The sequence below is a fragment of the Gasterosteus aculeatus genome, chromosome 1, assembly GCF_964276395.1.
Source record: "Gasterosteus aculeatus chromosome 1, fGasAcu3.hap1.1, whole genome shotgun sequence".
Lineage (NCBI taxonomy): Eukaryota > Metazoa > Chordata > Actinopteri > Perciformes > Gasterosteidae > Gasterosteus > Gasterosteus aculeatus.
The window spans coordinates 26,137,387-26,162,984 of NC_135688.1; the positions used below are offsets into that span (position 1 = coordinate 26,137,387).

A 25,598-nucleotide genomic window follows, 5' to 3' on the forward strand; every position below is an offset into this window, starting at 1 on the left:
AAAGTCATTTTCAACCCGCAACATCTTCGGTCATCAGCCAGCAATTGGAAGCTCCGTCTCCTTAATGGCGAAGCCAAAGCACCACCGGTGATGGATGGCGTTGAGCGTTCATTCCCCACGCAGAGGACATTAAGGGACACACTCGTACGTCACAGTGTGTCATTCAGGGTCGCGCACTAGCTCAGCTGGTGTCAGAGAATACTTCTCCTGGTTCAGAAAGTAGAGGAGCCCCCTGCTGTGCTCAGCCAAAGGTCAACGCCGAGAGCTGGGAGCAGTTAGTCAGAATAGCGCGAGAGGTCAAACGACCCCGGTGCTCCTTTTCTTAACATTTCACAGCGGCGCTTTGGAGACGTTATTGCAGTCTTTAACACAAAGGCCAACGCTGTAAAGATTATGTATATGTAATGAAATACTGTGTCTACAAATCATCTACCTTCTTGTTTTTTCAGGGCAGCCAGGCGAAAAAACACGTCTCACACACACACTTGTCACTATTTTATTTTAAGTTGCACAAGTCGACACAAAGCAGCACAAAGCATCTATACTACCTGTGGCACTTGCAATTGTTTTTGAATAAAGAGCAAAAGTGACGTGCGCCGCTTTTTCATCCCTGAACTGTTTTGAGTCTGCCCTTAATTTCCCAGTCACGGTGACTCACCGTCGAGGAAATCCCTCACCAACCGAACACAAACGTGTGTGTGTGTGTGTGTCTGTGTGCTTTCAGTTTTGCCCCGGCGGTAAATGTCAGTGCTCCGCTGATCGAATGCTTGCGGACAGAGATGACTGTGGGGCGGCACGCCGTCGCCTCCGTCGGGGGCCGGGGCCCAGTGACCTAGACTCCTCCGACACCTCCGGCACCGCCGGCCGGACCACCCGACCGCTTGAGATTCCCCCCAGATCGTTTGTGACTCATCCTCCGTCGTCTTTGTGACCTGTTTTTTTCGGATTAAACCGTTCTTAATGGCCAATGTCAAAATGGTCAACCGCATCTGTGCTTGCAGATTTCCGGTAATCACCGCTACAAAAACCGACCCAGGCCCATTTTCATTTCGCTGCTGCTGGAAGAACGACGGGCGCCGGCGTGTGTGACCCAGACCTGAACTGTGCTAACAATGTGTGCCTGCCATTCACAACACACACCGTGGTGTGAGCTCATCGTTGGAAGCCACAGTATTGCTGCTCTGAGGTGCTTTCCGTGTGAATAATTTGGATTATTTATAGCTTTAAAAAATATCCGTGGCAGATTTCCTGGATTTGTTTCGACAGATTGGAGCGCTTTAGGAATACTGCCAGGTAGATGTGTGTGCTGACCTAGTTGTGTAATCGCAAGAATACACACACCAAGGTCACCCGGCATCCAATTATTTCATTTTGTACCCTTTAAATTTGATTAATTACAGAGTATTTTCTCAATTGTTTGGCTTATCCTTACTTTTGTGATCTTAAATTGGATTTTCGACATCCGCAGTCGTCCAGTCACTCAAATTCTATACGAAGCAGTTGCTAAAGGAGCCACAGAGCGACTAGAAGCGCTTCGCTTTCCAAGGGCATCTCTGCATTCTTCTTTATGTGACAGGCAGCGAGGACGGTGCGTCGCGAAAGACGTGGTAAAAAGGCTCCCAAAGGAGAGGTGCCGTATTTGAGCTTATCGACGTTTCGGTCAAGGATACCTCAAGATCATCTCTGGAAGCCGGCAGATGCCACAGGCCAAAACCCCTATTAACCCACGCCGAAATGAAAATATCAAACAAAAAAGATGAGGCTGCTTTGATTCCCACCAGCGAAGAAAATAGAAGAAGAAAAAAAACAGTTTTAAGGGAGGTCAACTGTGATTAGGGCTGGTTAGTGTTTTGCCCGCCCTTGTGGGGATTTACAGGATGTCGACAGCATCATGTGACCAGAAACAGGTGGTACCCTCATGTTCTATTCTGGGAGCCATGGACAGTACTCAGGCAACCGCTCTGCCAGCTCCATTCACACAAAGACCCGCTCCAACGTGGACCACGCTGCACGTCCTGAGTGCACTCTGCTGTCTCCTTCAGCGTCAATCATGCTGTAGATGCAGGGGGCAGGGAACACTTTTCTCTCTATTGACAGAGGACTCAATAGACCTCAGTACACATCTCAATGACGAAGATAAACATAGCTTTTTCTTTAACAGACTGAAACACCACGGCAGGTTTGTACCCTTTCTCTTTTGTTCGATGCAGGGGATTTGGTTAAGAAAACGAAAAAGACCAACGCCCCAAATTGACACGCATAACAGATTGGTGATCTCTTGTATAAAAGCGGGTGAAATCTTCATTTCGGAGGCTTCTGCACAGTCTCACATTGGCCCAAATGTGTGGCTGCACACAAGTGAGATTAGAAACGCTGGCGGCTATAGCAGTGTGCAACACACACACACACACACACACACACACACACACACACACACACACACACACACACACACACACACACACACACACACAAAGGCAACCGGCCTGGAACCTGGAAAAAAAAATAGTGGAGAAGGCCACAGGGGCACAGTGTGCAAACACCTCAGCTAATGTGGTTTTGTTCGCTGTCTCCTCTGCTCGGCCAAATAGCAGAGCTGCAGTAGTATGACCCCCCCCTTCTCGTCCATCTCCTCCTGGTGTCCCGGAGGCAGAGCTCCCACACGACAGACGGGACTCCCACCACACAGCCGGCAGGGTGGAGCAGACAGGCCGCTGCCAGCGACGCGCTCCGTCACGGAGACGACGCAGGACGCTGCTGTTTCCCCACTTGTGTAATGAGAATAAATATAGAACGTTATATGTGAAGGGATGAGGGGGGCGAAGACGAGGCCTTGAGAAGAGGTCTGTTCACACTTAACAAAGGGAAGAATACGATTTGACCCTTTTTCTTGTCTTCTCAGTAGAATGGAAGATTCCCCGATGTGTATTATTCACCGATGACGAGGGAAACTAAGCTGCTCGCTAGAAATAAGCGAGCGCTTTTGGGTTCACTGGGTTTAGTGGCTCGGCCGAATGCGCCGCTACAGAAAAACGGCCTTTGCATGCGAGTCAGTCGATACCTCCTCGCAATGTTCAGCTAATTCCGAGTCCGAGGACTGATTCGCCCCCCGGGAATCGAGTGTAGAATGAAGGATGACGATAACGATGCGGCTTGCTGTGACACTCTGGAACAACTGGAAGTCACGGGAGCCTTTGTGGTCCATTTGTTCCAGCAGAAACAATCTGTCAAAACACGTGTTTTAATTGAAACTGCTACAATCGGCCTATTATTTAAAGTGTAGAGAATATATTAATAAATAATTCCTCCCGGTGCTTGAGATTTAAAGGAGATTTTACAGAAGAGATACAAAATATCTTAAAATACATATTTCCAAATCCGTTCTTTGTGTCTATTTATGTAATACATATTTTAGTAAAGATTTATTTTTAAAATCCTTTTTTATTCTATTCCTGTGTATATACAATTGGGAAAGGCCTCGATTAAGAACAGTTTTACTTAAGACTAAATCATATGTAAGATAATATTCTTACCTAACCAATCTTAAAAGTTTCATGGGTAAATTAGTTTTTTTTGTTTTAGAATTTACAAAACAAAGTATTATCCAGAGCAAATGTTATGTCTTCAAACATATACTAATTCAGATGTAATGCAAAAGCTAATGTTGCATATCAAGCTGCTTTAACGTTTCTTATTAGCCTCAGACCAAACTACAAACAAACTCCGTATTTCCGTCTTTTAACGGCACTATTATACTGTTTACTGTCATTCCATGTGAAAGGGGAGGGGCTTAGTCCCGGCAGCAGGAGAGCCGCAGCCATTGGCTCCCCGCGACCTTATAAAAGCGGCCGAGCGGCGCGACTCCGCCACAGAGCGGAGACGCCGCGCAGAGGACAAGCCAGCTCCCCGCAGCATCCCCACGACACGCCCCACGCAGGATTGGACTTTTCTTTTCTTTTCTTCTTCTTCTTCTGTTACCTCCGCCCCCCCCTCGCCTCCACCTTCATCCCACTGCTGAAATCAATGAAGGAGAGACGATCGTGTCAGAATCTATCTCTGAAATCCGGCATGGATCCCAGTCAGAGTGTGAAGTGTAAGATCGTGGTGGTGGGGGACAGCCAGTGCGGGAAGACCGCCCTGCTTCACGTGTTCGCCAAGGACTGTTTCCCCGAGGTGAGAACCCCCCCCTCCCTTATCCTCCCTTACCCTCCTCGCTAATTAACCTGTTTTGGACGAACACGTGACCACCGAACTGATGTGTCCGATGTTCCGCCGCTGCAGCAGTGCACGAGGGACATGCATTGAATCGTTATACCGGTATGATGAAGATGCATACATGTTAGTTGTATGCGATGAATGCAGGTGTTGCTGTGGTAACGGTGCTTATTATTATTATTATTATTATTATTATGGTATACTGATTTAGAGTTACTCCTCGGTTTAGAGGCCTCAGTGCGGTCATTTCCGACTAAAGTTTGACGTTTTGCGATATTAATGTTTCCTGCAGAGCTACGTCCCCACCGTGTTCGAAAACTACACGGCCAGCTTTGAAATCGACACGCAGAGGATTGAGCTCAGTTTGTGGGACACCTCAGGTAATTATGCCGAACCCCCCACCCATTCCCCCATCCCCATCCCCCACTTCCCTTCTTCCCTCACCTCTGTGCTTCATCTTCACAGCAAATCATTCCGGTGAAATGTCCGGACATGTCCAAACACGCAGGTCGCTTGCACAATCCCTGTGTGACCCCTGTGGACATGCGTACAGCGATGGGGGGTCAAGTTGAATCTGTGTTTTCCCCTAGAAATGGCACATCTGGGACATTTGAAGAGGCCCCGGCATTCGTTTTTAAATAACGAAAATTCATCTCTGACCCTGTTTTAATCAACAAAACTGGGTTAATCCCTAACTCATATTCCAGAGTTGCGGCCCTCTTGCCCCCCCTCTTGCCCTCAGATTAGGAATTGGATCACCTTTTACCCACATAGTTTTAGTTCAGTGTGAAATGCATCGGTGCTGGATTTGATTTATGATTTCTTGCCGGCTGAGGAAAAGCCGAAACGGGAAAGGAAAGGAAAAATAATGACAGGCCGAGCGGAGCTCGTACATCTGGAGAACACACTTTTGAAATTCTTCCAACTGCAGGGTTTTTTTTGGGGGGGGGAGTTTTTTTGTTGTGCAACACTCTTGTTGGTTGGACTTTGTGTTCGGGGTCCAAACCAGCTGCTGCAGCCCATCTTGTGTGCTTTAAAATGTGTGTGTGTGTGTGTGTGTGTGTGTGTGTGTGTGCGCGTGTGTGTAAACAAACCCACTTTCCCCATCCATCAATGCCCAAGCAGTGAATAGCACAGCAGTCAGGCGTGAGCGAAGCATATGGTGTGTGTGTGTGTGTGTGTGTGCGTGCGTGAGCATGTGGTGTGTGTGTGTGTGTGTGTGTGTGTGTGAGCATGTGGTGTGTGTGTGTGTGTGTGTGTGTGATGGGCAGAGACAAGCACCGAGCCAGCTGTCTCGGGTCTCTAGTCTGGAATTCCTGAGCAACTTTGTTGAACTTTAAAGATCTGCGTGAAAAAAACCCGCAAAGCGAAACCACAGAAATTCAATGGCTTCTTTGAGCTTCGAGAGCTCCACAAAGTTAAAAAATCTGCCATGTTTGTTTCGGTGCAGGTCTGTTTCCCAGCTTAGCAAGCGAGCAAAAGCAAGGAGGTCATGTTTCAAATTCTTCGCCTGTACTGTGTGTGTGTGTGTGTGTGTGTGTGTGCGCGCCCTGAAATGAAAGTCTGCCAGGGTGAGAATTTTGTTTTATTGCACGTGTTGGCCGGCCGCCTGGAGCCATTTTTCTTTTTCTCTCCGCTTCATAAAACAGCGAGGCTGGGCCAGGGGAGCCGTCGTAGACCAGTGGGTCTGAGATGAGGCCAGACCCCCAACCCCCCCCCAAAAAGCCCACACGCACCTCCTTTAATCCTCACCCCCTCCCAGTATGCGCGCGCACACACACACACAGATTGATACGGCCTTCGGCTCAACTCGTCCCTTTGTAGAGACAATCCCATCGATCTCTTATCTCTTGAGGTGTGCCGGGAGGGGGGGTGTGTGTGTGTGTGTGTGAGACCCCCATCATGCACTGGGACAAAGACCAGGATGCTGAGATGAACACAAACAAACCACCCCCCTCCCCTCTCAAACACGCGCGGTGGTGGTCTTTGTTCTGCGGTGACGAGTGGCCTAATGAGATGGCGGCCGTGTGTGTTTTAAAAGGGAGGGTGCTGGGAGTAATTTGGGTCATTAAGGTAAATGCATGCCTGCCGTATTGCCTTCCATTTGCTCCCCCTCCCCGCCCGGCTTGTCGTCTTTAGCTCTGCTTCCCAGGCCTCGGGGCGGGGGCCCCTTTGATGCTTGGCGCGCCTCTCGCCAGCGGAGGAAGCGGTTAATGCCGTCTGCCCGCATGTTTAAAATGTGCTGCCAAAGGTGTTTTGTGTGAGAGGTAAACAGGAGGACAGGAAGCCGGGGAATAAACAGTGCGGCGCCTGTGGCCCCTCTCAATACCTGCCGAGCAGGTGATCTCAGGCAGCGGAACCGCAGCCGGCAACTACGTTCATTCACTAAAATGACAGAAAATGGCAAGAAAATCAAGCTTTTCCAAAAGCCCGGAGAGCTTTCATTTTCAACCACACACAGAGAAAAATCCTTTTATATAGTACAGGATGAACGCAAGCTTCACTAAAGTCCTACAGGGGACGACGCGGGCAACCGTCGGCCGTTTTTTACATCAGGAACTCCCAAAGAGACGTGTGGGACCCCACGTATCTCATTTGGTAATACCTATCCTGGGGGAAAACCATTAGGGGAATTCTTGTTGTGTGTTCGCAGATGAAAAGACGACCCACTTTCAAACACAGGAGGGGGGAGGGAGGAGTGAGGTAAAGGGAGATGTGTAATGCTAGTGGGGCCCAGCTTGGCGTTTCCTTGAAGGCCATCTCGAGTACATGTGCGGTGCTCCTTGTAATGCTGAGCAGTTGGGCTGTGGGACTTTTCCCGTGCATTAGGCGAAGTTCCCCTCCAAACCTCCCCCCCCTCTCCCCTTTCGCTCTCTTGCGTCGGCGGCCATTGTTGCCTCGGATCACATTTCTGCGCTCGGCGAATTGGAGCCGCATGTCTGGCATTCCTCAGACTAAAGGTTTCTACTTCTACTTCTGCCTACAAAGACCCCCATTGTACCCGGCCCCGGGGTTTAGGTCCTTGGCGGAGAGAAAGCGCAGTGGCGTGGCCCTACTTTGTTTCCAGGAGGGGGGGGGTTGAATCACACTGGAATTTGCCGTCCTGGCGAGCGAGCCTTTAGCCGGCCGGTGGCGATGCGGCGGATAAACTTGGAGGACAGTGGAATTTCGGGATAGCTGAATAAGCTCTTTGTCTGCTTAATGTGCTGGAAGGACTTTCTGCACGATGTCCCGCCGGACATGAGAGTCCTGACCCTGAACACCTCACACTCGCGGGCCGGCCGGCCCTGTTTCAACTTAGCCCATCTCTGATGGCCAATAAAATTCCTCCAGTCGCCCCTATCCTGTCTTGCATTAATATATTGACTATGAATATTTAGCATTGTAAAGTAGCACATAGCACACAGCACAGTATGCATGAAACATGGCAGTTACTGCTGACACCTCAGTAACCACGGCAACGACAGCGAACGTGTGTGTCGGAACCGCTCTTCCTCCTCCTTGGTTTCAATTGTGTCTAAATGCTGAAGGTCAATAGTAGCTGGGGGGCTGTTGCCGTTTTGCTGTTTATTCAGGTGTCCCTGAAGGCGTAACAAACCCCCCCCCGCCCCCCCTCAGCTATGTCAGCTATGCCAGACCATCAGACCCCCTGTCGGGTCGCAGCTGGCTCACCTCTGGACCGCTGTGGTGTTTTCTTGGGGGTTTCCAACAGAAAGTGGGATGTCTGAAGGCCGTTTTCCCGACGGGCAACTTCGGGGACGCTTGAAGTCTTTTGTCGATTGGTTGAAGTCGAGAGAACATCTGTGGATTTGAATTTAGAGCAACAAATACGCCAACAGAGACGAGTGGATTTTCCGACTGGTTTCCCGTGCGTCAAGCGTGACTTTTCATCCCAGCTGTCAATGAGGCAATTGTTGTTTTTTTTAAATACATTTCCTGGAAAAAGTTTCTGTGCAGTCATGGAGATACATTCAGTTTGTCATCAGTGGGAAGTTCGGTCCTGCCTCGGTGTGCTCTCACATCGTTGCCATGTGCAAAGCACACAAAGGGGAACATGTGTAAGAGGAGGCGGGAGAGTGTGTGTTAAAGGACGGACGGGGTGTGTGTGTGTGTGTGTGTGTGTGTGTCATCGTCCAGATTTAGAGATCCTGGCGGGGAACAATGACAGGAGCTAATTAGTTGACGCTCACCAGGTCTTGTGTGTGTGATAGCTATGGGATGTCCTCTTATCTTTCCGCTTGGCAGGAAGATGACCTCAACGCAGTCACGACCGCGCTGTAAACGGCAATCAAGGCGGAGAATGCCTCCTTGTGAAACCCTCACGTCTCAAATAAATACACGTTAGCTTAAAATGTACAGCTATAAATACATCAATCCCCTGGTAACACCAGGTAATATGTGCATCGACTCATTGAAACCACGCACGCTTCAGCCGGCCACCCAGATATGTGCGTCTCCTCCCACTGGGTCGGGGCAGAAGAATTAATTAGTCTCAAAATGTCAACCGGTTCCTTTTCCGTTCAGTCACAGGGTCTTATTTCTTTCCAGTGATTGGTTCCAGGCAGTCAGGGCTCAAGAGAAAAAAACTTCAAACAATGCAACGCGGCCGTGATTGATTGCGAGACTGCTGTGGAAAATGGGGAATAAATTCTTTCAGGGGATCCCACATTCCTCCTCGCCTTGTACTTCCTGTGCCGTGTCGACGCCGGCTCTGCGAACGATCCTCGTGGGGGAAGGAAAAAAAAAATCTGAAACGCATTATGTTCACATCACGACGTCAAAATAATTCATTCCGTGCCGTTGCTGGCGTCCAAAACATCCCTGACTTTGAGTTTGTGAAGTGGGGAAAGGCAGCGAGGCATGAGGTGCGTCCTTGGCCGGCCTCCTGCATATCAACTGTTGGGAAAGTGAGTCTCAGAAAAAAGTTTACGTCCAATAATCCTCCTCATACATTTTTACTTTTTCTCACTCAATCTGCGCACAGTTTCGACCGTAATGTGTGTTATCCCCGTTGGATGGAGCGGTGACCCGCCCCGCCCGTTGGATCCCCCACACCAGCCCGACTTGACACAACGGGATTGTGTGATTGTGCACAAAGATGTGGTTCAGATTTCTGTGTGCGGCAGCGCTTCATTTATTCTGCTCTCGTACGCCATCGTCATGCTCCGGTGTGCGAGGCCCGGTCCTGGAAGGAAGCAGGCAGTGTGTAACCGGTGTCGTCTCCCATCCGGACCGTTTGGGTGTGTGTGTGTGTGTGTGTGTGTGTGTGTGTGCGCGCACATTCCTGACTGTTCTCAACGGCAGTGTTTATAAAGGACCTCCCAAGGGGAACCTTCGGTTACCAAAAACAAAATTCTCCGGATTTTTTGGCAGCCGTGTGCGCGTGTGTGTGTGCGTGGTCCGCTCTGGCTCATCATGTGATCTTGACCCACCTTGACGTGAGGCCACCCGCCCCCCCCCAGAGACGTTCCAGTCTGCCGGCGAGCTGGGCGTCTCCCTCACACATGTTTTCAGTTTTCTTGGAGGACTGGAGTCGCCTCCTAGCCGTGAAGTTCTCCGTCTCCGTAGTCAGCACATTTTTCCGACTGATGCTGCATTATTTGTTTTTTCTCCCCCCGGTTGCTATGGATTATGGCGGAGCTGCAATCATGCCGTATGAGAGTCACCGCCAAAAAATGCTGAGGAGTTTAATGCGATCATTTAGGCGTGTTCATTGATTCTGTTAGTGGTCTTTCTGTAGACAGAAACCACATCTACTTCAGTGCAGGTATTTCCCTTTTTCCAGTAATTCTGCCCTCTTGATCAGATGCATACTATTCGTTCTGCATCATGTCTGAAGACTTATTCAGCTTGTGCCTTTTTCTTTTGTTGCAGGATCTCCGTACTACGACAACGTGAGGCCTCTCTCCTACCCGGACTCGGACGCTGTCCTCATCTGTTTCGACATCAGCCGCCCTGAGACACTCGACAGCGTACTGAAAAAGGTACTTTTGGAGTCGTTTTAGCGAATATTTGGCCCAGACAAATGGGAGAGGTTCCGGTCAAATGTTAGGCCTTTGAGTTCAGCATTTGAGCCAACCAGAAGGGACACAAGAGGGTGGAGCTGAGCGCTACAAAAGAGGACTATTACCAGGCAACAAAATTGTTAGAATTAACTTTAATTAACATTGTGAAAGACAAAAAACAACAGTGTGGTCGTCTGTCAATCCCAAGGTGGCCACACCCTACAGCCAACCAGGCTTTATACTCTGTTTGCCTTGTCTTTTTCTTTTTAAGATCACTTTTACACAATCATTCAAGCAAGGATCATCCAGCCTTTGAGAAGCTTTCCTAGCCGTTAAGAATTCCTCCACCGTGAAGTCTTTGATTTTGCCTGATCCGCTGACAAAGGCCGGGTCTACAGTCTAGACATCTTTCTGCGAGCTCAGTGCCGGCGGAGCTCGTGGTGTCGGGACGCAGTGTGACTCGGGGCTTGCCGGGTTGAATCCCCGCAGCGACTGAATTGGCGTAGCCGCCGGTTACTCACTTGTGAAACCGTTGTTGTTTTTTTTGTGAACAGTGAAACACACCGGGCATGTGTCCTCTGGTGGGGAGCTTCCTGTTTGCACGTTTTTCTAAGTTACGCGCGTTTCCTGCACGTTACGTCAGGCCACGGGTCGTGTTTTCGGACGACCCAGATCGTAATTCAGCGTCGGCTTTTTCGGTCAAGTGGTGTTTGCGCAGACAGAAAGTGACACATTGTGCACAACAACTTCCCCTCTGGATGTTGATCATCTTGATCCCCTGACCGGCCAGCCGGGCCTGAGGCACATTACCCTCAGCTCAAAGCCCCCAGAGACACGCCATCTATCACAGAGCGTTTATTGTTGTCCGGGGGGGACACAAGGATTATTTGTAGTTCCCTTCCAGGGTTGAAGGCATGAGGGGCTCCAGGAAGCGGCAGATTTAACCTTTGTGCTTAAAGGAACTTGTGACGGGTGGTCGGGGGGGACGATGGAATTCATGGGCTGTCTGGAAAACATGCACATTCTGGACCACTCGCAGCGGAAAACCGAACTAGACTCTCTGGATGTTGCATGACACAAGCTGCTTTCTTCCTCCGCAGTGGAAAGGGGAGATCCAGGAGTTTTGTCCCAACACCAAGATGCTGCTGGTCGGATGCAAGTCGGACCTGCGCACCGACCTGAACACGCTGGTGGAGCTCTCGACCCACCGGCAGACGCCGGTCTCTTACGACCAGGTAAACAAAGCAAAAGTGTAATCTCACTGGAGACGTTCAAGAATAGTCGCTCTTTGTAACTGAACGGTTGCTGAACCCGCAGAGAGGAAAATTCTTCTTAAACTGACCTACAATCCTCCTCCTCAGGGGTCCAGCATGGCCAAGCAGATCTCGGCGCCCTACATCGAGTGCTCGGCCCAGCAGTCGGAGAACAGCGTCAGGGACATCTTCCACGTGGCCACGCTGGCCTGCATCAACAAGAGCAACAAGCACGTGAAGCGCAGCAAGGCCCCCCGCGGCAACAAGAGGATTTCACACATGCCCGGCCGGCCCGATTTGGCGGCCGTGGCCTCGGACCTGCGGAAGGACAAAGCCAAAAGTTGCTCGGTCATGTGACTGATCGGACCGAGGGGGGTCGGACTGAGGAAGAGGACGGGGCGCAGCGCGAGCAGCGAGCTGTGGGGCGACGCTCTTTCCCGCATGCTGAAGGCCGCTCGTTTGTCCGGAGAGGGGTTTTATAAGCTTCGATTCATGTTGTTGGAACACTCTGCACCAGTGAAAACTCAACGCGTAGCAGCATCCCAACCCACATTGCCCCCCACCCGGCCCCACCCCACCCCGCCTCGCCCCACCAGACGATGAAGCTACCCCTTCAGCAAGCCAATTTGCTCGGGAAGTGACCCGCTTCCTCCCGGGATGGAGGCAGGAAACGAGCAGGCGGAGTGATGTCACGAGGAGACGCTCACTCGTGAACGGATGAGGGGGTCTAAGAGCATGTGATCATATGAAGGAGAGCCAAAGGCGTCGATTGGGAAGTGTGTGTGTGTGGGGGTGGGGAGGGTTTGCCGTGTGTGCCGGATCAAAGACCCTTTTCTCGGAGACTTAGTATGGACCCGATTCACTGTTCCCCCCTCCCCCCCCCTTGTTCCCGTGACTGTTAAGACACAAGAAGAGGAATTTGTCAGTGCTGCACGAAGGAAACCTGAACGCCGCGCCGTGTCCCCTGTCTCTTGACATGCCGTCGGTATAATGTGAGGTCATCGGCGTGTAACCGCACCCTTGTTTCGTTTAAGCTTCGCCCCGGTTGAGTTTCTGCCACGCTGAGCGATTCTTGATTTAACAGCCCCGCACGTTTGTAGCAGCGGTCGGACCGCCATTAATTTCACGTCGACCGCCACGCCAAGACCTGTTATCCAAACTGCTCTCCAGAGTCCATTTTTACAAACAAACGTGGTGTCACTTGAGTAACTGTCATTGCGCCTCAAAATACCCTTTTTAATGGACCCCTAATGGGTCGGAAAGCTTTAGTCAAAGTGTAAATGTGTCTAATTGTGTAAAGTCTGACGGTCGGTTTGAGTCATTTTTCCACTGCACTTTGGGGAGGAAGCGCATGTGCAAGCGACAATTAAAGCGTGTTTATTAGAAGCTGAAAATACATCAGGGCCTCTGCAGTGTAAATTTGTGTTAAATTTGTTGGGGGGGGGGTTTACAATTAAGGATCTGTTTAAATATCAAACGTCGTGGATGCACTTTCAATGTAACCTCCCCGATTTATATCTTGCTCAAATGGCCGTGCTGTGACATTCGGCTGCTCAGTGGCCCAGCTCTTTAACCGGATCAGTTGTCCCTTTCCCCAGTGTGCGTTGTCATGTTTTCTTGAATGTTGATGTCACCTTCAGTTGTCTTTGCCAATGTTGTCTGCGCAGTATTTATTGAATTATATATTTTCCCTTTAGAATAAATGCAAATCAAATTGAAGAAAATTGCGTTTGCTGTTTATTTGGGAAGAAACCCGTTGTTGTTCAATTGCAAACCGATGGTGTGGATGAAGGAGTCTGATGGTGTTATTTTAACCGTTGGGGTTTTCCACCAGATTTCACACTTTCCTCTGAAAGTAAACTGCAATCACTTGCAATCGTGCTGTTGAGAATGTTGAAATCCAGATGAAAAGTAGTAGACTCTATTGATTCATCTGCTCTCAGCAGATCTCTAGAACATTAACAGTCATCATTAACAGTCCCATCATCAATTGTCTACTTCACATTAAATGCACAGAAGGTATTCATTCTTTACTGGCTGTCTTTCTCCATTGGGACAAAGGACACACCTGTGATGTGTTGTCATGATTTGCACAGGTGGAGCTTCTACGAGGCCTGTCGGGTTTCCTCATCCGTAGGACCTGGGGCTCTAACAGGAAGGTGCCTTTCAACCTTTTTATTTGCTCGCAAACCAAAGCTCTTTGACGCACTGACAACATGCCGGGCGATAAACCGCACATTTTTTCCCCCCCCCCTGGTTTATTTGTGCTGCGCTGGATTACTTTTCGCGCTCATCCAGGGTGTGTTTAAGGTGGTTTATTGACGCCCAGGCGGGGAACGAGCTCCAGTCATGTCAACAACACTGTAATTCTTTGTATATAGATCACTGAATTAGCTCAATTTCATTGTTGGTGACTCCACAAAAGCCTTTTCAGTTCATTGAGACTGGCTTAAAGGTTGTCATAGCAACAAGTACTTCAGTCAGTATAAAGGCTTGTTCTAAAGACTACAGTTATTTTGCTTCTCAGTCCAGTCATACACATAATGTTCTAAATACAAGTTAATAAAAGTATTATATAACTAATGTAAGTCTTCTGAAATAAACCCTAAACATTTTTTAAAAATGTTCCTTTGTTAAAGCGCTAATGAGATGAACAAATGGAAAATACACTGGAAAGCGTCACGAGTCCCGTGTGCAGAGGCACTGAACATACTGAGAAAAACACAGACTCACTGTGGCTGATGCACTGACCGGGTCGGAGCACCTGACCGCCTCGACATCGCAGTGAGAAGCAGCTTCTGTAGCAGCTTTCGTAGCAGCTGAACGGCACAGAAGGTTCTCTGTGAGTCAGACCGCTTCCTCTCGTCTGCTTGGAGAGCTCCGGTATCACTGGCAGCGGACAATGCATGCAGGCCTTGGAGAATTCCCAGGTGGGGGGGGGCGGCGGCGGGGGATGCTGGGCATGCGGACCGCTTTTCTCACACAGCGAGCCTATATATCACCGAATGACTTCATCACATGCATGCGGCCTATGATGTATTAGGGGGGGGGGACTGGGCAGTCAGGTGAAAGATGAATGTCCGAGATGAAAACGCTCCTTATGGCTGCCCAGAGGAAACTTTTTTTTCCCAAGTGAAATGCATTTGTATTAGACTGAAGTGATATTTGTTGTCTTAAGACTCATTTCTCATGTTTCTAAGTAGACCGGCATACCGTCGAGTCACAGCTCTTATTTAGATTTTTTTTCTCTAGTTTATTCTTCTTGCTTGTCACAGTTAAGGCAAAGTTTATTGTCGTTGAGGCAACGTAGCTTAGCTGTAAACGGAGGAAACAGCCAACCTCGCTTTGTTGAAAGATGCCTATCAGGATCTCCAAAGCTCAGAAACACAAGTGCCCCATCGGCCCAAAGCCACTCACGCCTGCTATTTTAAGGGCTTTACCAGTTATGTATATAAATATATACATTGGAAGCTTCTTGAGGGTTTTGGACAAAGTGGGAATGTGTTTTAAATAAAGCGATTCACTCTGTGTTATGAAAGCTAAACATCAACAAGTTAGGAGTATTTAGATCGACAAAACAGTGATGTGATAACACATTTCTTAGAATCAACTTTAAAAATTTGAACTGAAATAATTTATTTCAAATCAAATCCCTGAAATGTAACGTAATGTTTTCCCCTTTGTGTGCGACCTGATGTTATTCATGTATTCATGAAGGCTAGAAGAACCGTTTCTATTGACTACAGCTGTAATCAGGTTTGAAATCACTCCTTTGCTTTTACACTGCAGGGGCTTCCTTCCACGGCTGGTTTTGCATCTATTTTCACCAGAAACATAAGGGACACATTCCAGATACTCTGCTGTGGAAGATGTAGATCATATAACACTATCTCCACCCAGATTATAGCCGCATAAACCAGACCGCCTGACATGTTGAGCGCTTCAGTGACGGACACAACTAACTGGAAAAAACGGGTTTCTTGCCATTATTGCCTCCATTGTTGTTCTTTTTCATGCGCTCTCTGAAACGCATGAATGCAGCCGTTCACCATTGACTCGGCATGATAGCGGCGGTAGACCGACACTGATGCCTTTCAAAGAACCCAACAGCTTTGTGAGAATTTAACCTTAATTCCACAGCCGGGTCCAGCCTGTAACGGTATTTAGCCTGACCCAGATACTGTAATAAGTAAGGAATCCAACTAAAGCACAGCTCTGGGCTCAACCACTCCCAACCGAGGACTGAACTGGCCCAGAATTCTTTAGCGAGTCTCCAGTCCACCCTGTCCTGTTTGTGTCCCGCGGCGTCTCATTTTACATACGCATGGGAGGTGAAGTGAGCTAATCCATTGATTGCAGATGTGCTGTGAGTGATTTCCGCCGTTTTCCCAAGATTGAGTGCTTATGATTCGCAGCTGTTCAGAAACAGAGTATGCTTTTATCGACTTGTAAGTGTTGTGGCTTTGAGGAATGGCCATCACCTTCAGAATAAATTATCTAATCAACTATTGCATGGATTGTAAGGGAAATCGTAACAGGCATTCATGGTCCCCAGTGAAATCCTACTGATTTAGCGACTATTTACTTTCCCTCTGACAATGCTATGGGGTTTGACCTTTATGTTTTTTTTAGTTAAACATCTCCATAACTATTGGGTCAAGGTCCCTGGAGGATGAATCTTCGCAATTTGATAACCTCTGACGTTTTGAAATATCTCAGCTATTGCTACGTAATTTAGAACTTACATTCATGGTCCCCAGTGGAATTCCACTGACCTCTTTCGGCAACGCAAGGAGGTAGAGTTAAATGTCTCGACAATTATTGGATTGGAAGGAATTTTGGTACGAGTTTCACATATCCTGCAATATGTATTTTAGGTTTTAAGTGAAACACCTTCACATGGCGATCTATCCAGTAGTTGCTAAGGTGTTTGTTTTGGATATTCATGCTCCTCACAGCATGGCTGTAAACTCTGAGACAAATAGACTGGCAATGACTCACACACACACATATGGCGGTGGCATTTATGTGAGGGAAATGTGACAAGAAGCCACTCCTAATCTGGCACATGGAAAGGTTGAGCTCCATTGTAACGTTTGGCAGCTCGGTCCCAAAAGACAAAAATTGCATGAAGAAGAGAGAATTGGAGAATCGTGTGTTCATATTCCTTTGTTTGCGGCGGCCTTTCAGTCCATTCATCTGACAAGTGACAAACTGTGTGCTTTGAAATGGAGCTGGAAGGCTTCGGACATTTAACAGGATGCCATTCCTCTTTGGACATTTGTCTTACTTCCTTATAGATAAGTGTATCAAGGCTTGCAGAAAAAGAAGCTCATGATTGCATCGTTGACTCTGATTCATGAAGGGCGGGAGACCGTTTCGAAGTGTCGCTCAGGAATTCCCGCACGCAGTTTTGACAAATTGTTTTAATATTAAGCCGTAGGCTATAGCCTTTTCCCACAAATATCTTTATCTGTCTACAGTAATTGACTTAGAGGCAGATGGAAACTATTAATCACCATCTTTGTCGGAGTGAAGATGCCCAATTTTTCCTCATCTTGATTAGGAAATAAGATCGTCGGGATGAACTGCTATGGAAAGGCAACAACTCGATTGAGCCGGAGTCATTCATCACCTGCATATTGCTTTTTGCGTGCGATCGACCCGCCGTGAAGTCGAGGCTGAGGTTGAAGCGAGTCCGTTGTGCTCAATGCGAGCTTCCCCCAAGTTGTGTGTGAGAGCAGCCGCCAGCTTCAACCACCCCCTCCCACCCCCCCAACATACACAAAGATTTTCCATTTTCCAACAGGACCAGCTGGGGCGGACGCAGACTGGGAGCGTGTGGATCAATAGGTCTAAACTGGTGGTGCATTGTCCCCCCCACCACCCACCGCCTCACCCAAATCCTCCTGCCTCAGACAATCAGTCATGCACAGCTGTAAAATAGAGACGGGCTGAAAGCGAAACAATGGGCCTTTTTTTCTTTTTAAAGAATAAGCTGTTTGCCGGAACCGAGCCGAAGGTCTTGGGAAAAGAGGATGCAGAGGAGAACGAGTTCCCTGCGGCTCGGGGCGCGCAGACGGCTTGAGCGCTAATGACAGGCCTTTAGTTCATTATGGACGAACCGGTGCAACGTGGGAACGGGAAAAAATATATATTTAACCCGTCCTAATCTTCATCTAAAGTTCTGACACAGCGTGGCAGAGGAACAAAGTAGAGCCTTTGCATGCAGCAAATGTTTTTTCCTTTGGAAATTAATTTGAAGGAATAATTAGTAAAGACTTTGTACTCATGGGGTCTCACGTTGGCTCACGTTGCCAGATCACCAGAAAAGTTCCTGACTCATGTTCAATCGGATGCAGTTTGCTAGCGTCGGGGCAATTCTGTGGAGTTTGTCCCAGCTGGAACACGGTACAAGCCAATAAATGCTTAAATTTCCACCCAACGAATTATTTTTTACATCCTCTCCTGTTCGGTTCGGTGTGCCACGTGTCTGATCCCCACGCTGGACTATGACCTCCCGCTTCACCTCCTCTCCTCGCCATCTGCTGCCCGGCGTGGCCTTTTTTGGTCGGGAGCCAAACTCGACACATGTTTGAGCATGTTGTCAGCAGAGAGTCCTCGTGGCCTGCTTAAGCTCAAAACGTATGTCCTTCATGGCAATTATATCAGATGACATCATGAATGGTTCGGTGGGCCGGAGCCAACGATCCGATGGGGAACCATGAACGATCATTGCTGTGCTCTTCTGCCCCAAAGTGTAATATAACCAACAGGGAAACTTCACATCTGACGTCATTTCAATTTGAGTAAAAATTTACTGTTATATTTTAGATGAAAAAAAGCTATGAAATGATCTCCATTTGGTGGGGTAGAAATGATATGACTGTAACTTTTACATGTCGTTTGAATTTCTTTGTCTAACACCATTTTTTCAAATGTCTTCCTATCCACTTATCATGTGATCAAATGTTAAAGTCACTCAATGAATAAATAAAGTTGTTTTTTTTCCTTTATGGTCCAAAACTTTGGATGGATTGCCATACAATTTTCTTGAGGCATTCATGGTTGTCAGAGAATGGCTCCTTCCTCCCAGTAAACATTTATAGTCCTTTTCAAAATACACCTTTTATAAAAATATTTATGTTTTAGTACACTTCAAGTGCACTAAATGTTTAAACACGATTCATCAAGATGTACAACTGCACGGCAGTTTTGTCCTTTTCATTAGCGAGAGACAAATGTGTACTTTTAATATTGTTCCAGCAAAGCTGTTTACACCCCCGCTTCTCTTCTCTCCATCTTTCTAAGGAGCCTCTCCTCCGGGCTTTAACCTCATTAACCTCAGCCATTACCACTTCCTGCCCAGTGGCTATGGGCCCACCCACCCACACACGCGCACCCACACCCCCACACACACACCCCCACACACACACCCCCACACACACACACCCCCACACACTCCCACACACACACACACACACACACACACACACACACTTTGGTCACAGCTAATGCAAATTCCAGCCGTAGCCAATGAAGCATGAAGGCCTTTGAGTGTGTTTGTTTATCTATTAGTTCATTTACAGTTTCTCCCTGAGCCGAGGACCCCCTAAAGATTAGAGAAAACGGAGCACCGCTAAATCACTTTGTCTGCGTGAGACGCTGCTAGTGACACCACCCCCCCTCCAATCCCCAAACCCCTCCGCCCTGTCCCGGCCCCCCGCTGACTGTGTTTGCATCAACACTAGCAAAAAAGCACCCTGGTCTCCCACCTGCCCCGATTAGCACACTCACCGCCCACCGAACCCGCCGATGCGGCACACTGAGCCGCAGACGCTCATCGGGTTTCCGCCTCTCCCGGTGCCCGGCTGAGACCCCCCTGCTGAGACCCCCCTGCTGGGCGTGTGCTTTAGCTGTGACTCACTTTGCCTCGAGATGTCCATTTCACTCATGGACGTCGCTTTGTTCGTCTGTGGAACTGGTGAAGGGCGTCGGGCTTCCGCGCGTCGCTGCGTGCTCAACAACGCACGGACGAGAGCTTTGAGCTCGGGCCGAACGCCATCTTATCACACTGTGCACATGGCGAAGATGGTTCGCACTTAACGATCATCCTCTTAATCAAACTTGTCTCTGCCGTCCCGGGCTATTAAATCACAATTACCCTGGGCTCTTTTGTTAATGGGCTGTCGTGCATTGGCCTGCCTCAGCTCAGGGAAGGGAGAGTGGGTTTTTTTTCTCGGTCCGAGCTCCACCCGCATACTTTGGTAGCACAACACAGATGGAGCTGCGCGTGCGAGGTCGTAGGCAAACCCACGCGCCGCTGAACTGTGGGTTACTGGTGTCCCAGCGGGGGGACAGTAAGAAGGAGGAGGAGGAGGAGTAGGAGGAGAGAAGGAGGAGGATTCCTACGGGATCCTCCGCGTGCTGATGGAGAGCAGCAGGGTGGAGATGCGACACCGTTAGCATAACAGCTCGCCAAGGCAGTCGACCTCCCGCCAAGGTCAGAAATGGGCCAATCGGGCTCTAAATCATCTTTGTTTTGTTTCCATGGTAACACAGTTTGCTTTGTGCACAGTAAGTGACGAGAGATTGAAAGCTCAACTGTTTTGAATATTAATTCCACATAGGATGCTTTTGTTTGGCAAAATTTGCATAATTTCAAGCTTTTGTCTTTACTCTGCAAGTCCTTCTCAGCGTGATTTCAGATGCTTAAGTTATGTATTGACATGTTTTCCGCTTTACGCAAACAGCAGTAGTGATTGTGGAGCTCCCGTGCACTGTGTGTGTATCTGAGCTGCTGCTCAGGGTTACAATAAAGTTGTACTGGTAAACATTGGCATGTTAGCGTAGCTTTCAGCACCCAGGAGCAGCTGCTAGCATGGCTATATTTGTGTTCTTGTGGAAAGCGCTGCACTAATAACTCCTGCTTAATTTGTCCGAAGCTTTTGAAAGCAACATGCTTTTAAATGAACAACGTGACAACATGTTGAAGCCATGGAGCAAATCTAATTGGGTTAAAATATCTACGTTTATTAGGTGGAAGTTGTTGATTTCCAACATGTACTTATACCTCCTCTCCCGGTTATAATGTGTTTTTTTTTGCAGTGTGTATACCTCCTGCTTCATGTTTACAAAAGCATTTTGTGGGATATTTAAAAATGACGACGCATTTCTTTCCATAGTCATAGCTAAAGTTATTTGAGAAAGACCAATTAATCAACAACAACAACAACCCTTGACAGATGACATTTCTTCTTCTTGCCATTCCTGTTGACAGATACCAGTTTGAAAGATCAATGTGCACACCCAGTATCTCTGTCAATACTCCTCCACTTTAAGCTGGCTAGATAATATCTCCTCAGCCGTTCAAAATGAAATGGCCAAGGTCAGGGGGCCTAAACCACAAACACACAACTTGCCCACACAGAAACCCCTGGAATCAAACTGGGAGTGGAGATTAGAGGTGAGTCCGCGGGTCGCCCGGACTTGTCTTATCAGCTGTGTGCAGCACGCGGATTGCTCGCGCGTCGTTCATCCCTGAGCAAAGCAGATGGATCACAGATAGAAGGAGCCTCTGCGACGCTATTATTAGAAACCTTATTAGAAACATTCCACATGCATGCAAGCAAGCGAAGGGCGGCGGGCAGATTGCCGAGCTGAGGGCAGCGCAGAGTGCAATCTCCTCTTTTCAGCAAAGTTTTCAACTGCTGTGCTCGTTCAAGGTGGAAAAAGAAAACCGCCGTTTGTTTATTTGAGCGGAAACCTCGGCGTCGGAACTAGGAGACCTGCAACCGACAAAAATAATTCAAGGCTCGCCTTTAAACGTTGGCACACAAAGGAGGGGAGCAGCGTTGGCAATTCTTTTGAGGAGAAAAGGGGAATTTGTGAGTAAGATGACATTTGTCAGCCAACATGAGGCACACAGCTTTTCGGTTATGTAATCATGACGGATTATATGGGCTGCAAATACAATCAATTTGTCTCCATTTGGTTGTGGTCGTCCAGTAGAGAACACAGATATATGACTGGTTTGACTGTTGGTAGAAGCACATTTGACATGAGCGTGATCAGACACAAGAAGTGTGCATCCATAATGCAGATTTATGTGGAAAACCACTTATTTTCTGCAGGATGTGTAAAAAAGCATCTTGGTGTAGCGAGAAAGTACCTCCTAACACAGGAGTCCTGTTCAGCTGCTGCATTTACCCCCCCCGAGGTGCACAACAGCCAAAAGCGATTAAACGTCAGCGAAGTCGGATGACTCAGCGTCCCAGCCAGGCGGGGGCCCAAAAACTGAAACTCAATTAAACAAGGCGAGCGCTGCACCTCCACAGTTGTCCTGCATATTTCAAGACAAACTCTTGGGATTTTCATCTGGAAAATGAAGAAGTAACCCAACAGAAGAAATTCCCTAAGGCGTTTTAGAAGGTCTTCCATCATCTAATCAGCCAAAAACACCTAAAGGAGCATTTAAAAAATCCAAATAAAAAAAAAAGCACTACACTTCTGGGGGTCTTAAATGTAAGCGATGGATATGGACAATAGGAAATGGTCTCTACCAAGAGAAGCACCAAAGGAAACCTGAAAAATGTAATTTACTGTAAAATGTTCCAATAATTTTTTATTGGAACAATTGGAATTAATTGGAATTAACGGCTGATTCAGCTGCAAATCGATCCTCCAGACCACAAAGAAACAAATGTTGGTGTTTCATATGCAACTGCTGACTTGATATCACATTTCTGGGTTGTGAAGCTCCAGAAATTCAAAGCTTGCTGCCACTTTGGAGCCACAGAAGTGTCTTGAGTTGAATCTTCCCACTCTGTGGAAGCTGGATGTCAGACCTGCGAGGCAAACATTCTGATTATGGACCACATAGAACTGAGTTAAACACAATGGTTGAGATGTGATGAAATGTGACGTTATTATGAATGCTATGTCACGTTTACATGATGCAGCTTTAAGCCAAAGGTGAGACCAGCAGACTTCTCTATTTCGCTAAATAATATTATACTATTTCACTTTGTAACTGTATTGCTTATTACTTCTGTTAGTTCAATTCTTTAATTTTAATTCAATTTTTAAATTCAAGCCAGTTGACTCTTTATAACTCCTCGTCTCAGAAGGGGCGACGGTAGTTGATCCTTGATCAGAAGTTCAGAACTCCACACTGGCGACTAAACTCATTTCTAGAACTTATCTCTCGCTTCCCTTTGCAGCTGTCGGTACGTGAAATTGCCTTGCGCTGCTTTAATGTCAGACACTCAGAGAAGTCCCTTTGGAGATCCCTTAATGGTCCCATTAAATACAAAAACATTTTTGTGTGTTCTTACTTTGTGGCTCTGGTTGAGTTGTCTCATTCACCGATAGACATAAAGCACTTTTCCCTACAAATTCACTTCTCTTTTAGAGGATCAAAGAGTCCTCGGGCTAACAATCAAGAGTATTGAGGCTGGATTCAAATGGTCAATTTAACTAACCCCTTAACGTCTCTTCCTAACCACCATTCCATGACCTCTGAAAACATCCCAGGAGAATTCATGAGAAGTCAGTAAAAGACAACCTCAATGTTTTGGGAATCCGACTCCACTTTCACTAAGATGAGACGCATGTCAGTGACGTCAGCGTGCAGCGGCCAAACTGCAACTTCTCCACAGATGGACTACAAAGAAGCACATCTTTGATTCCTTCGTCCATGTGTTGTTACAGCGCTGTGTCATGCAGACGACATAAAACAACCAGGTTCAACGTATTACTTTATTAACAAGGGTGCAACATAAATGAGTCACTTACACGATCTACTTACGTTTCTCGGGCATGATCGTTATTTCTCGTGAAGGAAGGAATTGTGGAACGGAATTATCTCCTATCCTTTCGTGAAGGATGGTCCAGAGGCTCCTATGCTAAAGGAGCTAAGCAGGGAAGCATTGAAGCTTCCTTCTTGAGCATTTAGAGAATTTGAACAGCTCTTATCATGGCAGCTACTCACACTGCTTTAACTCAGTTGGGAACCTTCCTAAGCAAATTTGACAATTCTAATCCAGCGCAAGAGTTGGACTTTTATTCATGACCGAATGCCACGTTTGTCAAACTTACCAAAGTTACAGTTAGATTGTGATAAGGGCTCATTAAGACCATTCAGTGGGCAGGAAAGGTTTGCTGGCTGATCAAATCAAATCACATGTAGAATTGATTTACTGACTGTGTTTTACCTGCTGCAAACACAAGTGCTCGGTTTCTTTTTAACATTACCGTTTTTTTTCTTTTTTTAACGTTTTTGCTAAAGGCTTGAATGATTTTCTGATCCAGGGGTCAAAGCTGTGTCATTTTTCTATTTTGTTCTTTTGTGAATCGAGTCACTAAATTAAATCTCAAATCTTACTCTTATTTTATTGATCGGCTGTATCATTGACCAACAACTTTATTGTATTTATTATTTGAGGAAACACGATACTTAAACCTTGTGTGCCGTGTGCAGGAAATATTCCTCTGAGCAGGCTCTCTCACCAAAAAGAGGTAGCTCAGCATTATTAATGATGGATCAAAGGAGACCATGAAACCCCAGTAGGATTCTTTGTTGGCTTTGCATTGATACAGAATTTGGTGCGTTTGGTGCTGAAACATGACCTTGTGAATTGGATTTAAAGAAAGTCTTCAATTCATCATTGGTCCATGGAGACCACCCTTAAAATCGTATTGTGACATGTTCTCCAAGGCATCAAATTGGTTGTGTCTGAATGTATATCTTTTGCCTTTTATTTCAGATGTGTGGAAGACCTTTTCTTGAAATGCCTCATCTGAAAACAATCATAGTGTAGATTGTTTGCTCGGCAATGCTCTGCTGTTATCTTAATGGATATTAGAAATATCTTAAATATTGTATGACAGTTCAGTCTCACACACACACAAACACAAACACACACACACACACACACACACACACACACACACATACACACACACACACACACACACACACACACACAAAGGAATCAATACAGCTACTTCCTCTAACCGTCTCCTGTCTCAAATGACAACAGTTTCACCACATCCTGCCTGTAAACTCAATTTATCTCCTGCCAAAGCATATGATCGATATTTGTTCACTGGAGGAAAGAAACGATGCCTGTTATCAACGAACAATTTCATCAATGTTTTATAATCCCAAAAAGTCTTTGCTGTTAGAGATAACTATGATGATGTTCGTCCTCCCTCTCATTCCTTACCTCCTACAAACTGGATGCGTAACGTTAAGACCCCCTGCAGACAGCGGATGTGTTTCTTTGCCCTTTGACCTCCTGTGCAATGGGTGAAGCGGCGCACTTGGCGAACTGAGCTCATCTCCTCTCCGATGCTCCTCTGCTTGAGGTGTGTGTGCGGGATGGGGGACCTCACCTCTTCCCCCATCCCGCACACACACACACACACACACACACACACACACACACACACCAACCCTCCCATCCTTTTCCTCCCGTCTCCTCTTTCGACTTCTCTCCTTTCGTCTTTCCTTCCTCTCAGCTGGGGCTGAAACTGCCGGAGTTCAAAGGGGAAGCGGAGACTGAGAGGAGAGGGCTGGTCTCTCTAAACATCCTGGTGGCCGACTTCCCTTGAAATGCTTTTCAATGATGTATGAATACTCCCTAAAAGATCAAACTACCCTACTTTTGATTTGCTTAATATTTGCCTCAACGGTGCTTTATTTTGGCTATGATTCAATATTTTCCATTGTATTTAGTTTTATATTATTTCTATTTATTTTAAATGTGGAGGCCTGACTGGATGATGCATACTCAAATTGCATTTCTTAGAATAGTTTAACTTCCTGTGAACACCAGATATTGTCAATAAAAAAGCAATTTCCTAGGTTAGATGGGATAATCAAGTTTTATGCTGCAATACTTCATAGATATTTGCAAATCCAAACTGTCAGAAACTCGACAGGCGAACATTCAGAACCCAAGTGCAATGAAGTGAGCAATTTAATGGCTTGAATTGAAAACGCGCTCTGGTTTGTGATTAAAGTTGAGAGGTGAATGAGTTTATCTGTCGAGTAGAGCGGCTGATTGATTCGTTTTATTTTGTAAATTGTCAGTCACGTGTGGAAAAAAAACGAACCTCA

The 25,598-nt window shown here is 47.2% G+C and overlaps 1 protein-coding gene across 1 annotated transcript; it reads left to right on the forward strand.

The window, feature by feature from the left end:
- Window positions 1–1,950: 1,950 nt before the first annotated feature.
- On the forward strand, window positions 1,951–13,197 carry rnd3a (Rho family GTPase 3a). Its single transcript, XM_040185567.2, has 6 exons — window positions 1,951–2,179; window positions 3,782–4,173; window positions 4,508–4,595; window positions 10,090–10,199; window positions 11,321–11,455; window positions 11,582–13,197. The coding sequence occupies exons 2-6, from the start codon at window positions 4,024–4,026 to the stop codon at window positions 11,828–11,830; spliced, it is 732 nt and encodes a 243-aa protein (XP_040041501.1). The 5' UTR covers window positions 1,951–2,179; window positions 3,782–4,023; the 3' UTR covers window positions 11,831–13,197.
- Window positions 13,198–25,598: the final 12,401 nt, after the last annotated feature.